Here is a 15,231-nt window from a genome sequence, read left to right as displayed (position 1 = left end):
GATCATAGCTCAACGGTGCTGTTCCCAGAACAATAATTTTTATTTTCTATATTCAGCGTATAGCATTTGTGTCTTTGTTTTGTGGTGGATTCATATATACTAACATTTGAAAATTTGGGGTCAATAGGATTTTTTTACTTATTTCAGCAAATATATAGGTGTGTTTATAGTAAACCTGTGTGTGTTTATAGTTGCAGCCATTTAGAGCTTGTTGTACTTGTTGCAATTCATTTTGTCTTAGTAATACATTCATAAGGCCTACAATGTTCGTCAGTAGATTATTATGGAATCGTTTCTGAATCATCACTTGAGTCTTATGAGTGTCCGTCTTTGACTCCTCAAATAGCACTGCTCTAATGGTTCATATAGTCAAATGTACAGTAGAAATATTTGCAATAGAGATTAGAATTCTTAGAATCCTATTTGTCACCAAACAATCGTTACACCTGACGGACTCCGAATGAGGAACCTGCGCCCACAGTCTCATTGCGCATACTGACTGTGTCTCAATAGTGCTTGAGATAAAACTCCTCAGATAATCGGACGTCTTTCACAATAAGATCTTTATCTGTGCGGTCACGGCATAGTATGTGTCCGCTTATCTTTTCCACACCGTATCAGAAGGGCATTGATGGACATCATCATCATCATCATCATCATCATACTCGCCTGTGATGAGTGTCTGACATGAAGGTGGCTCTGTATCCCACCGGCTCCCAGTGTGGGCTTGGGTGTGGTGAGAGTTGTGGTTGCAGAAGGAGAGGAGAGCAGGGGGAAAGGGGATGTTGGGTGGCGGAAGCTCTGCTGAGCGCTGATAAAGGCTTGTCTAGGTGCTCATGCTAACTGTTGTGGTTTCTGGCATGAGACGGGGGTAGAGGGGAGCTGCGTACACGATCGTTGTATTCTTTAATTCACCCGGCCAGCGCTGTTGCACAATACAGCATGGGGTTCAAAAATGCATCTTGTTCTCCAATGAAAGCAGGAGTTCACATGGTGCATGTCCTAAATTTGCTCATTTTGGTGTGCATAAGTGACCCATAGTGTGGATTCTTAAATATTTCCGCAGGTGATGACATTATAGATTTTCTTTGTCTTAAATATTTCAAAATCCTAAAACATTTCTGCTTATTTTCAGGTTTAAATGATAAAATCCCTCATTTAATGTAGTAACACATTTAATGAACCTGACTGTTTGCAGGCATGCATATGGATCTGTGTTTGGTAAACAGATTGATATAGAATGCACTGCACTGGACTTTGAGTTGAATTAAAAACATATACTTTATTTGAGGTTTAAGGGAATGCTATTTATTTAGAGCTGTTACAGTATATAAATTGTGCATCGGATGAAATTACGTTACTCTTGATTACTCATACACATATTTTCCACTTTTCCCAGCAGCAGGGTGAATTTTCCCAATGGACCACAAACCAAAGACACGAATGCTCTCATCATAAGTAGCTCGGAAGGATTTTCCTTGTAATTGAAAACGTGTTCTCATGTTTACTTGTGGCTACTGACAATCTGATAGTAATGTTCTATTTTTTTGACAGGAAAAATTAGTTGTTAAAAGTATAAATACTTTTTAAAAGTTTGGGGTCGGTAAGATTTTTAATGTTTTTGAAAGAAGTCTCTTATGATCACCATAACTCTTAATTATTTGATTAAAAATACAGTAAAAACTGTAATATTGTGAAATATTATTACAAATAAAAACCCTGTTTTCTATGTTAATATATTTTAAAATGACATTTAATTAATTTTAAAATATAAATCTTTTGTAATATTATGAATGTCTTTACTGTCACTTATGGTCAATTTAAAGGGTTAGTTCACCCAAAAATGAAAATTCTGTCAGTAATTACTCACCCTCATGTTGTTCCAACCGTGTAAGACCTTCGTTCATCTTCGGAACATAAATTAAGATATTTTTGATGAAATCTGAGAGCTGGATCACTCCTCCATAGGCTGCTAGGTGACCGAAACTTGCTGGCCCAGAAAAGTTATTAAAGACATCGTTAATATAGTCCAAGTGACTACAGTGGCTTAATCTTAAGTATATCAAGCGACGAGAATACTTTTTGTGCGCAAAGACAAACAAAAATAACGACTTTATTCCACTATTCATTTCCTTCTCTCTGGGCCTCTAGTTGGTTCAAGTAGTGTTTTTGCGTAGCGCGTCTGTGTTACACGTCACCACGTAGGCTCACAACTGGTCATGTGTGTGATGCGTGATGACGTGCAACACAGACGCGCAGCGCAAAAACACTACGAGTACCAGAGAGAAGGAAATGAATAGTGGAATAAAGTCGTTATTTTTGTTTGTTTTTGCGCACAAAAAGTATTCTCGTCGCTTGATATACTTAAGATTAAGCCACTGTAGTCATTGGACTATATTAACGATCTCTTTAATAACTTTTCTGGGCCAGCAAGTTTCGGTCACATAGCAGCCTATGGAGGATTCAGAAATGGCTCAGATTTCATCAAAAATATCTTAATTTATGTTCCGAAGATGAACGAAGGTCTTACGCGGTTGGAACAACATGAGGGTGAGTAATTACTGACAGAATTTTCATTTTTGGGTGAACTAACCCTTTAATGTCCTTGCTAAATAAAAGTTGAATTTATTTCTTTAAAAAATAAAATCTTACTGAACCCAAACTTTTGCACAATAGTTCAAATTTAATAGATATACTAAATATTATTATATTACATAAAAAATATAAAGGATGAAAAAGGGAAATTATTATAGGCATATATAGGCGTATATATATATACACATATTATAATTTATTTATATTTACTTGTATAGAATATCTTACTCTATTTTTACTTGTATAGAATATCTTACTAAGCCATTCAGTTTTCGTCTTTCTTTTTTTGTCTTTCTTTTTTTTTTAAGTAAAAAAAAAAATATTCTGAAACTTTAAAACAAAACAAAAAAAAATCCTATGAGTTTCCTCTTACCTATGGGAAGCAGGAAGAATAGAAATAGTTGGATGGGTCAGGATGGTGTCATGGGGCTGTTTCACTTCCTGTGGTCAAACCAAAGAGGGTCGAGAGCATCACGAGGCCACAACGTAACAGAGGGTCAAATGAATACCAAAAATACAATAAAACACATTCAAATATACAATGAACAGCAAGAATAAATAGATGAAAAGGACAACAAGGTCACACAGCAGTGAGATATAGAACTGTGCGAGCCACTCGATGACCTGAACTGTGTGTGGAGAGAGTCAGAACGGCTGTTTAGGTTGGAACACGCCAAATCCCAAACCACTGTGGTGGATGTAATAGCAGGCTGTTTTCATGTGTGTGTGTTTGTAGGTGGTGGAGTCGGGTGGGTGGGTGGGTGCTAGGAATCAAGGCTTGGGAAGTCCCGTCTCTCTGGTTCCTGGCAGGCGCCCACCTCTTTGGACGATGTCAGCCACCTACGTCCATCATTATGGTGCATTTACATACAAACATATTAACGCGTGGGAATGAAAACACCGCATTGTAAAAGACGAGCTTGAACAAGTATCAAGAAACCACGGGCGAAACGCTGTAACAAGCCTTGATAAAAAGTTTTTAGTCATAGCTTTCTATTTCGTATTACTCAACCACACTATCGAGCTTCTAATATGTTGACATTTTTTATAGGAAATTCTCTACACGGGCAGTCTTTGGTTTCTAATGATTGTGGACCGCATGCACCTGAACGCTCTTTAACTGGTGTAATATTGAGAACTTTAAGAACTAAGCACACATTAAAGGGATAGTTCACCCAAAAATGAAAATTCTGTGATCATTTACTCTCCCTCAAGTTGTTCCAAACCTGTATGACTTTCTTTCTTCTGCTATACACAAAAGAAGGTATTTTAGAGAAGGTTGGTAATTAAACAGTTGCTGGTCCCCATTGACTTCCATAGTATTTATTTTTCCTACTATGGAAGTCAATGGGGTCCATCAGACATTTGGTTACCGACTTTCTTCAAAATGTAAAAATTCTCCTTTAAATGTAAAGCATGTGTAAAAAAAAAAAAATTCAATACATAAGTTGACTAAAGTGTCATTATATTGTAAATATATTCTATGCAATTTGACAGATATTATTTTTTTTCTTTATTGTATGTTGATTATGGGGTTATTTTATTGAGATAATGTAATTTAAAAAAAAAAATAATAATAATTTTAAAAAGTGTTGCTTTGTTGAAGAAATTTAAATATGTGCATGGTTATTTAGGTCTAAACTATTCTTTATTTTTCATTAGACACTTACCACTTTTTTGATTATCACAAAACTTGCAATGCACAGACAAATGTATTAAATAAAAGTAAATATTGTTTCTTTTTTATGTTTCTCGACCGGAAGTGCAACTGCATGCACTCCAATGGCAGTCCTTGGTTTCTAATGACCGTGGACCATCATGCACCTGAACGCTCTTAAAGTGGTGTATTATCGAGGGTGGGTGTAACACAATCGGTCAAATAAAATGAAGCACTTCAAATGAACAAGGAAAACACATCCTTTCACCTCGCCTGACGATTGTGCCTGAACAATCCTGCCGATTGTCCCGTGTGTGTGATTTCGGAAGGACTTCATCAAGGACTCGAATGGTCACTTGCAATGTAAGACACGCTCTTCCACCCTCCCGTCCCCCCGCTTTCACTGGCTGTTTGTGGTTGTGCGGCAGATACAGGAACAATGTGGCCTTTCTTACCTGTTGAAGGTGTACATTCCATCCCTACTAAATCAAGTCAGAAAACAGCCCCTCCTCCGCACAGCAATCCCAGATTTAACTCCAGGTGCGCCTGTTCATAGTGTCTGTGTTCAAACCACATCCCTCACATGGGTGTACATGATCACCTCAGGTCATTTTTGCACCCCGTGAAACACATGGTTCTTACTGAGGAAGCGACAGACTTTAGGACACGTACACACCTAGTCTGTGGATGGGAATCACTTGTCCATAGACCACAATCTGAAGGGTCTAAATCTATATTTGGTCTGGGAAGTCCACAAGTGCGAGCTTATATATATATATATATATATATATATATATATATATATATATATATATATATATATATATTATATATATATATATATATATATATATCCGTGGCTTAACCGTTTTTGGTCTTTTTTTTGTGGGCAACTTATTTTAAACATATTAAAATGCAAGTTTTGCATTTAGGAGGGTAAAAAGTGTGGGTGCTTTACAGGAAACCTGCTTGCATCGCCCATAGACCCATCCCATTTGTGTGAGTGACAGCCAAAAGCAGACAGGGTGAGTGGGAGAAAGAGTGAATGAGAGAGAAAGACAGGTTGAGCGCATGCACACTTGTAGTTCAAAACTAAGAGCATGCAGCGAACTCTTTCACTCTGCAGTTTAACACAGGGGTCACTGGTTTCTGCTCACAGGATAATATGATATTTTGAAGACTTTTTCATCTGAGCTCAGTGCTCAAGGAAATGCTAATAAGGTACAGTTTGTCATTTCATCTTTTTTGAGGGCTTGTTGGGAAGGTTTTTTTTAGTAAATATGGCAGTTGTTGACAGATATTGTACAATTCTAGTTCACTTTCGAATCTTCAAGATTCTAAATGACTTTTTTTGAGTCATAATTGTAGTCATAAAAACTAAGGACACATTAAATGTAATGAGTGTTAACTCTTTTGCTTCAAAAACTGAATATAAGTTGACTTTATTATGAACTTGATTAAAGTGTCAAAGTTGTCATGTTGTGTGTGTATGTATATATATATACATATATATATATATATATATATATATATATATATATATATATATATATACACATATGCCTATGAGATGTAAAAAATAATTTTAAATTGAAGTATTAACTTTTTAAAAGTTAATTTAAAAAAAGAGTTGCTTCGTTGAAGACTTCAAAATATATGCGCATGGTTATTTCTTGCTCTAAACCTTTCTTTATTATTCATTAAACGTGAACCACTGCAGTCACTTTTTGAAGATCACAAATGTTGCAATGCAAGGTTTAGAATAATGTAAAAAAATGAGAGAGAATGATTTTTTTAAATTAAGGAAAATATTGTTTAATTTTTCATCTTTCTTGCTTACTTGTTGGCTCATGTACACTGCTACAGTGGTTAGTACCACAGCTGATGTTGAAACTTGGAAGGCCTGTCCCACAGCCCTGTCCCCTCAAAATTTCAGAAACTAGTCAAAGGAAATAAGCTAGACACCGCGGTAAAGGCAGGATATATGTCTTTTACCCTCAAAATGTCAAAAGGAAAGAAGTGTTTTGTTAAATATCTCACCACACGTGAAATACAAAACCATTAGATGTTATACAGCATTATTGCCGTCACGTCCTGTCAAACTTGTACCTGACAGTGGATTTGCATTTTTACTATTAGCTAGATTACACAGCTTTCAAAACTGATTCAAATTTGTATTGTTTCCAGCAAAAATAACCAGCATTCATACAAAATTTTCATTCTTGTAAAATTGTTCAATTGAATTAGAAAGATAACAGTTTTTCTCATTGGTACAGTTAAAACTTATGTGCGAACAGTAGCAGAATGACATCTGAATGCAAAGTTGCATTGTTTTTATCGCACCAAAATATATGCCCAATTTAACAGGAACCCGCCATTAAAATTTCAAGCAGTTGTTGTGTATAAAAAGGCTTCACCAATAAAAGCAAACCACCAGATAATGAGGCATCTGTTTCTCACAATCATAAAAACAGGATAAAAACACAGTGGTAACCGGAATGAATGCTAATGCATATGAAATATCACTATACATCAGCTCATTTATTATCAACATGAAGGAATGTACTGAGAAAGTCTTCCTGACATTCTGATGTCTGTGGTTAGGCCCCTGCCTTCGTTTACTGGAGAACAGGCTGGCTCCCGAAAGATTGCCTTATCAAGGGTTGACATTACTGTTCGAAAAGCCAGCTGATAGGACAAATCCAGCACAACGAAACATCATGTCCAATGACACAACATGACATTTGGAGCACATGGGAAGGGAAACAGTTTAAAAAAATATATATATATATTTTTTTTTAAGGTTAATTTTTTGAAGTTTCAGAGTGACATCCTCGTTTTACGGGTGTGTGGATGGAAATGTACTCAAGTCAGTTTAAATTTGTTCTTAAGATTGTTGGCATGTGGTCACAACTGACCTACATTACCCGTTATGTGAAAGCTAGCATGGTTTGTGTGTCTGTTATCTCTTTCATGTTCGACAAATACAAAAAAAGTTCAAAATTTCTTTTAATGTTTTAGATTGATTCACTGCATCAGGGGTCTGTCCTGAATGTGTTCAGCAATCAACGGTGTATTTCCCCTGAGGATCAGCTGTGAGGTGAGTATTTATATTATTCTATAAATTATACTATAAATCGGCTGCTTTCCCAACGAGAAAAGGCGGGAAAAATAAAATAAAAATCTGTTTATACATTGCTAAAAATGACTTGTCGTTTCAGTAAAGAAAAATTATTTACAATAAAACTCATGAGAATGTATATTTAATATCTATTTTACAAGTATATTTTGTCTTACTGCAGTAGCAAATTTTTACTTAAAAAAAGGTCAAAATACAGACATAAAATGTAATTTTGAATAATATAAGTTAATTCAAAAGAAAAGTGTTGCTTCATTGAAGACATTGCACATGGTTATTTCTTGGTCTAAACTTTTCTTTATTTTTCATTAGACACTGCAGTCACCTTTTGATTATTACAAATATCGCAATGCGTGGCTTAGAGTAATGTTTAAATTACATTCTAAGTAAATATTGTTACATTTTTTTATCTTTCTTGTTTACTATTGACTCGTTTACATACATATGCATGCATATAAATGCATTGATCTTGTTCCAAGGATTTTTAGATATTTTAAGTGAGAAATACATATTTAAATATATTTAAAAGACAAAAATACAAGTTGAATTTTATTTATTTATTTATTTTGCATGGTGCAACAATCCGTATCAAGTTTTCCAAAAACTGCATTTAATTTCAAGGGACCGGCAAACCCAGGAAGACTGCATGGGGAGGTGTCGATGTCCACCAATGTCACTGGATTCCGGGCACATCGTTCCCCCCAGCATTTGGAGATGGACTTGGCCTGGCAGGAACTGATGGCCATCACAGATCTTCAGGTCAGTACACTGGAACACCCCACCAGGTTCCTCTTTTACATGCACAAACACCAAAACTCAAGAAAACATCCGATTATTTTCTGGTAGGATACAGCCAATCATTTTAGAGTGAGTGCAAGCTGCCTTAGTGAAACGGTGGCCTTATTACATTTTTCTAATGCTGAATCCTCTATAAACACACATTGAGTTTAGCTACGATCTGCAACAATGGGCCAATTGAGTGATGCGAGGATAAAGGCAGACAGAGAAAGAGGGTGACTGCTGTATATTGCCGACGGCCCCCTGCATTGCACAATGACCATCTGTTTCGACATGAAACCCGAGCGCTCCTAAGTAAGACCTGCATAAGCTACGGGTGGCACATTCACCCAGGTGGGCCGGTCCTGTAGAGAGCAGCTGACTGAATACAACCCTCCTCTGCAGCACAAATCAACTATTACTAAGATCAGACCTTCGCTTTAGGTTCCCATGGTGTTTTCTTTTATAAAAGTTTGATTTGAATCACCAACTGGAAGTTGTTGTTATTAAAACATTATTTTTGTCACAGGAGTTTGAGGTACCCAATGAGAATCCCTTTGAAGCAATCCCATACCTCTCCATGGAGCCCACGGTTTCTCAAGCGGGGTTCGGGATGAGTCAACCTCAGCCGGAAACCATTCCAGCTGCTTGCGATGCCCATCATGCTGGTGTTTATGAAAACGCATACCCAGAAATGATGCCACCCTATCAGCGTTTGAACCCACACATGGATATGCACTATGGCCACGGTTCCTCCAGAATGCTTGCGAATACGCAAGCTCTTCATCCACCGCTCATGAGTCTTTTAGAACACATGAACATGGCAACACGCAGTCATGGGGTTGCGAAAGATGGCGTTATCAACCTTCATGGCACAGGACAAATCAAACAAGTTTGCACGGATGATCTGGAGTCAGATTCTGGTTTGTCGCTTGGTTCGAGCCCGCCGCTCGCTTCTCCTGAGAATGGGGTGCATGGAGTACCTACGTACTTACCTGCAGATGGTACAATGGGCTATGCTGAAAGTCAATTCGAAAGCATTGGGGAACAGTGTCGAATGCGGCCTACTCTGCTCGGGTCTGCCGACTACCAGCAGCCCTACAGCTCATACCCCGGAGCATCTTTTCCCACAGCTGTAAATATGCAAGCTATCAACCAGCAGACTTACCAACCACTAGCAGTTTTACCCACAGCACTGCATGATCAACTAAATAGCTCAGGTTTAACAAGACTAGGTTCATATCAGGCTCCGTACCCAAAGCCAAAATCAAACGGTGTTCCTGTACCCCTGAGCAGAGATGAGCGGCGAGCCCTCGCTCTAAAAATCCCATTCCCCCTGGAGAAGATTGTGAACCTACCAGTGGATGACTTCAACGAGCTTTTGACCCAATTCACACTGAGCGACAATCAAATGGCACTCGTGAGGGACATTCGCAGACGAGGGAAGAACAAAGTCGCAGCTCAGAACTGCCGCAAACGGAAGTTGGAGAATATTGTACATTTAGAACATGAGTTGGGACAACTTAGAGCTCAAAGAGAACATTTAACCAGAGAAAGACTGGAGTTTCAGCAAAACCTAGGCATTATCAAATGTCGACTCTCAGATCTTTACAGCCAAGTGTTTTCACAGCTACGTGACGAGGAGGGACACCCATATTCAGTTGACGAGTACTCACTACAACAAACTAATGACGGCAACGTTTACTTGGTGCCACGGAATACAGTAATGGATGGTGAATGAACTTTTTTTGAAGGGTTTAAGTCACCACTTGGCTGGACAAACCTAAATGTATGGCCAATGAATTTCAAATCATTTGTGATGAATAGATACTTAAACTATTTCTAAAAAGAAATCAGTCACAGTACTTTAGAGCAGAGCATAACTACACAATATACATTCATGTCTACAGAATTTCAAAGAGAAAGTAAGGTTTTATTTTAGGGGGACTACTTTTACTTGGTATACTTTATAAACCATACTGCAAGAATTTTGGTAAAGACACTTTTGTACATTACAACATTGAAGAATCAGTATTACATGTCCAAAACACAAACTTTTATTAAATGTGTTCAACAAGACAACCAAATCACATTTGTTGTATTAAAAGTTTTGTAAAAAAGGTAAAAAAAACCCCACAGGTATAAAAAATAAATCTATTCAGCTGCATCTTTGTCCTAGAAAGAGAGAGAGAGAGAGAAAAAAAAGTGAGATTCAGAGAGACTGTATAAACACATGAAAATATTACATTACAAAAGCAACTACCTTTCATTATAGCACCAGTTTAAAAGGACAAACATGTGTCTTCATTTCAAGAGATGATTCAATCATCAGATCCTGAAAAAGCAAGAGTATCATGGTCAGCAAGTTAAATATGGAACATGTGGGTAAAAACTGGGCATGCATTAAAAAGGTTTAAATTTTATAAAATCGTCACCAAACTATGCTGACTGCAGTTACTTCCTCTGTAATACACAACACTGAATGGGAAGATCACATTAACTGTACAGCTTCATCTAATAAAATTCGTAGTTACCAGCGGTAGTGGAGAAGTCTGTTCTTACCTACAGGAGTTTTAAAAGCGCTGCCTGCTAGTCTTTGAGTAGCGCCCTGTACTCCCTGCTCTCTGCTTCTTCACAGGGCGATGATCTTGCTACTCCTTTCTCAGCTTGCTCCCATGGCTAGACTGACATGCAACCAAATGTACACTACTCTAAGCATTTGCATTTAACAGCCAATGCTTTTTTTGAATCAGTTCAATTTACAATTTAACAAGAATGGATTTCCATTTTTTAAGAGCCAGAAGACAGTCTTTAAAATTGAATTACTAATAAAAAGGCTCATAGAAGCTCCCGTTAAGTTCAATGGTACTACACTAAAACCCCCAGAAACCAAAAACGACTAATACAGCACATCTTTTAAAAAAAAAACAAAAATTGTTTTATTTCACCTTGATTGGTTACATAAAATAAAAACCATAACGACTGAAAGTAATTCTACATAAAACCTCATTGGAATGCTTTTTCCTCAATAGACAATATAAAATAAGTTTGCATGATGACAAATTCATGATGTCCCACACACGATAGCGCTACTGTACACTTCTTCTGGTGGCAGCTGTAAATCTGCCAAACCTGTTTGGCTGAGCAGATCTAGGGATGTAAACCTGCATCTGCCCTGTCACTTCTCTTGCTGTCCTCTCCTAAAGCACTCAGTCCTGTTGAACAATATGAACAACAATTGTTAAGCTGCACACTAACTGAGGGTTGTTTCTACACCAGATGTACAGCAAGGTTACAGTTTATTGAAGAGCATTCAGTCCAAGACTAACATTTAGGCATTGTTTGTTACCCTGTAAATAAAGTAATCTGAAAGTCTATTTCAGGTAGACAACAGAATTTGAAACCAACCTTTCTGAGCTTAAAACCGTCTTCCACCAGAGCCACCACCATATCCACCACTGGATCCACCTCCATAGCCACCTAGAACAGACATTATGCAATTTAGGATTCAAGTTGTTTCTATAAGGAGATTTGAACCTAAAGGGACATGTGTATAAGGCCATTATGAAGAGCTCACCACCATATGGGCCACTGTTCCTCCCTCCTCCTCCGCTGCTGCCACCACCACCTCCAAAGTTCCCTTTCATGGGACCATAGTTGGACTGCTGGTTGTTATAGCTGCCGAAGTCACTGTAGTTACCACCTCCACTGCTGCCACCGCCGCCGCCACCACCACCAAAGTTACCTATGAACATTTAAGTCATTCAATGTTACTGCTGACAATTTAGGCACTTGCAAATAGGTTTACAATGAAGATTGACATGTACTCACCACCTCCAAAGTTGCCATTGCCATTGTTGTAATTGTCATTATATCCACCACCACTACCACTGTTTCCGCCACCATAACCTCCGCCCTGGTTGCCATAACCTTGTCCTCCTCCACCACCTCCATATCCACGATTTCCACCATAGTTACCAGGACCGCTGCCGCCACCTCCACCACCACCATAACCACCTGGAGAAAGTCACAGGAATTACTTGACATTAGGGTTGGGAATTGAAAAGTCAAAATACTTGCTAAATCAAAATTGATTCCTGTGTAATTTTAAACCATTCAGTCTTGCGCATGTTTTCACATCCAAAGCACACGCACAGAAAGTTGCCTCTCAGGGCGTAAATACTGAAGTTAAAATCCTAAAGGGGTGGTTGATTAGGATTTCACTTTTCTAACTCTAGTTAGTGTGTAATGCTGCCATTTGAGCATAAATATTGCAAAGTTACAATGCTCAAAGTCAAAGCAAAGGGAGATATTTTCTTTTAAAGAAATCATTTAAGGACAACAAACTGCTGATAGGGACTAGACGACATTCCTCCTGAGTGACATCACTAACCCTAAAATTTACATAAACCCCACCCCCGGAACAATTTATAGATCATCAAGACAGAATGTTAATCAATGACTAGAAGACAACTAGAAATAAGTTACAAATGTATTAGTTTGGCTAGTTGCTTTTGCAGCAGTATTTGTTAAAACCAAAGGCAAAAATACCTTGTTCTTTAGCCTGTTGCCTTGATCATGGTATTCAGATGCAACAATTTTTTGTTGCAAAAATGCTTCAAATAAATGAATATCTACTTTAACCTTTTAGAATGGATAAGAGTCAATTCAAAATGATATCCAACCCTACTTAACATTTAAAAATCAGTTACATTTTCAAACTAAAGAGAAACCAAACGCATACCATCTCCGCCAAATCCATTGTTGTAGCAGTCCCCTCCATAACCACCACCTCCACCATTACCTCCTCTACCTCCTGCAACAGGATTGTAAAAAAAAAAAAAAAAAAAATGTGGTTAAGTCAATATAAAACTTGAACACAATTCAAAACACTTCAAAATGTCCTCTTTGGCATTTACCTCTTCCGAAGTATCCATCACGGTTGCCACCGCCGCCACCACCACCTCCAAAGTCATTGTTGTATCCACCATTATTGCCATATCTGTTGAAGTTTCCACCTCCACCGCTGCCTCCTCCACCACCACCACGGCCTACAGATTTATTTGAAATAAATTAATACAGCCAAGTCAAGTGTATTAAAAGAGATACCGGGGGAAAGCAATGAACAAACTTACCTCTCATGTTCATGCCAGTGTTCTGCATTTCTTGTTTAGAAAGAGCTTTTCTGACTTCACAGTTGTGCCCATTCACAGTGTGGTATTTTTGAACTAATGGGGGAACATACAAGGGTTATTTTTTTAAACCCATACAACATTAAGATATTAAAAGGTTGACACCGGAATGAAAGCACTTACTGACAATACGATCAACAGAATCATGGTCATCAAACGTAACAAAGGCAAAGCCCCTTTTGTTTCCGGTCTTGTGGTCAACCATTATCTCGACGACTTCAATCTTTCCAAACACGTCGAAGTAGTCACGAAGATGGTTCTCCTCAGTGTCATCCTTAATGCCACCCACAAAGATCTTTTTCACGGTTGTGTGAGCAAATGGCTTGTTAGAGTCCTGAAACAGACATGCATTTAGGCATTTGCATCCTTACATCTCTTTCAGAAAGTTTACACATTACTTAAGTTCTCACCTCTCGAGACACGGCTCGTTTGGGCTCCACGAGCCTACCGTCGACCTTGTGGGGGCGTGCATCCATAGCAGCATCGACTTCAGTCACACCAGCATAGGTGACAAACCCAAAGCCCCTGGAGCGTTTGGTGTTTGGGTCTTTCATCACCTAAGAAAAAACACAAGCATAAGGGTTAAACACTGGTCCTCATCATACCCTTAAAAAGTAAAATAAAAACAATACTTAGTGTTCAAAAATAAAAAGATTAAAATAGTAAACAGCTAAATAGGGCGAGATGCACTTACCACACAATCCGTTAAGGTTCCCCATTGTTCAAAATGCGCCCGCAAACTATCATCTGTGGTTTCAAAGCTGAGCCCTCCAATGAAGAGCTTCCGCAGCTGCTCTGGCTCACGTGGTTGGCCCTGAAAATAACAATCCATATAATAGCTGAGTAAAGCTAAAGACTAAAACTGTGCATCGAGTCTATTTTCTGCAGCATATATTAAACTAACAATACATTCGAGCGCGAAGCGTCATGACTCGTGAGACCTTGAGGTAACATAGCTACTCTTATAAGAGGGAGGTGAACGAAGACCTCCGCCATGTTGGTGCCGGACCATGCGGCCTATTTTTAGTAGGATCTCGGTTTCAGCCAAACAGTGGTGGTAGCAAATAAAGGTAGACCATAATAGATACGGCGACTGCATAATTAAAACAAAGAAATAGTTGTTTTCGGGAACAAAACCTTCGATGTAATCATGCGGCCTAATGTCTGCATTCTACAAGAGTTAAAATGGCGGCTCGAACACGCTCTTTGCAAATAACAAAGAGCAACGAATAAAGTTAAATTCGAAAAAAACCCGCAGACGAACGTATCTGTATTGCTTAAAATAAGCTGTTATACCTCCTAAATACCTATATTAAAGTCAACCTACCTCTTTAGACATCCTATCAACTGATTCTGTTTGTGCTGCGCCACACGCCTGTCGGTGAGACACACACTAAGAAGTGGGGGAGATACCATAAATAGCATGGGTGAAAACAGTCCCCTCCTACTTTAGGCGATGATTGGTTTACTGTTCCCGCTAATGCTTTTGTTTTGCGTTTTGGGGACGTCTGATTGGCTGAGACTCAAGTCAATCCCTAGAGCAGAGGTTAGTGCGTTTGATCGGGAATCTTTCTAAAATTTTGAACGGTACACTTTTTTAAAATTTAAATAAACTTGTTATATAATATAAGAGGGGCTTAATAATTTATTAATAAATAAGTTTTAATTCCATTAATATAGCTCCGATATCACGTATTTTGTAAATGCACTCATACCTCACATTGAAAATATGTTTTTTTTTTCTAAACAAGTTTTAATTAAATATAATTTAAAAAAGCACAGAAATATTAAGCAAAACCTGTGGTTTTAGTAGCCATGTGGCGCGTGCGCATCCCATTGTATGCGAGCAAGGCTGTTTTTGGCGCGAGAAC

The 15,231-nt window shown here is 38.1% G+C and overlaps 2 protein-coding genes across 7 annotated transcripts; one reads left to right on the top strand and one right to left on the bottom strand.

Moving 5' to 3' along the window:
- The first annotated feature begins 4,529 nt into the window (after positions 1 to 4,529).
- Positions 4,530 to 10,706, top strand: nfe2 (nuclear factor, erythroid 2). 5 transcript variants are annotated; one of them, XM_081387181.1, is made up of 4 exons: positions 4,530 to 4,615; positions 7,274 to 7,352; positions 8,013 to 8,150; positions 8,698 to 10,703. In XM_081387181.1, exons 2-4 carry the CDS (start codon positions 7,305 to 7,307, stop codon positions 9,907 to 9,909), a joined length of 1,398 nt encoding a protein of 465 aa, XP_081243307.1. In that variant the 5' UTR covers positions 4,530 to 4,615; positions 7,274 to 7,304; the 3' UTR covers positions 9,910 to 10,703. The 5 variants fall into 5 exon arrangements, with proteins under 5 accessions (XP_081243307.1, XP_081243305.1, XP_081243308.1 ...); XM_081387179.1 differs by lacking the exon at positions 4,530 to 4,615 and adding an exon at positions 5,241 to 5,473 and having other exon boundaries at positions 8,698 to 10,706; XM_081387182.1 differs by lacking the exon at positions 4,530 to 4,615 and adding an exon at positions 5,272 to 5,473 and having other exon boundaries at positions 7,985 to 8,150.
- hnrnpa1b (heterogeneous nuclear ribonucleoprotein A1b) lies at positions 10,203 to 15,194 on the bottom strand. 2 transcript variants are annotated; one of them, XM_081387187.1, is made up of 13 exons: positions 14,688 to 15,194; positions 14,055 to 14,174; positions 13,771 to 13,917; positions 13,484 to 13,694; positions 13,304 to 13,396; positions 13,088 to 13,219; positions 12,913 to 12,984; positions 12,000 to 12,185; positions 11,746 to 11,913; positions 11,577 to 11,648; positions 10,731 to 11,383; positions 10,432 to 10,503; positions 10,203 to 10,343 (listed from the first exon to the last, which is right to left on the bottom strand). In XM_081387187.1, the coding sequence occupies exons 1-10, from the start codon at positions 14,697 to 14,699 to the stop codon at positions 11,587 to 11,589; spliced, it is 1,203 nt and encodes a 400-aa protein (XP_081243313.1). In that variant the 5' UTR covers positions 14,700 to 15,194; the 3' UTR covers positions 10,203 to 10,343; positions 10,432 to 10,503; positions 10,731 to 11,383; positions 11,577 to 11,586. The 2 variants fall into 2 exon arrangements, with proteins under 2 accessions (XP_081243313.1, XP_081243314.1); XM_081387188.1 differs by lacking the exon at positions 10,731 to 11,383 and having other exon boundaries at positions 14,688 to 14,803.
- Positions 15,195 to 15,231: the final 37 nt, after the last annotated feature.

The sequence above is a fragment of the Scardinius erythrophthalmus genome (assembly GCF_964197995.2).
Source record: "Scardinius erythrophthalmus genome assembly, chromosome: 15".
In the NCBI taxonomy this organism is placed as follows: domain Eukaryota; kingdom Metazoa; phylum Chordata; class Actinopteri; order Cypriniformes; family Leuciscidae; genus Scardinius; species Scardinius erythrophthalmus.
The sequence above is the reverse complement of the archived record's forward strand: the minus strand, read 5'-3'. Positions and strand labels throughout refer to the sequence as shown.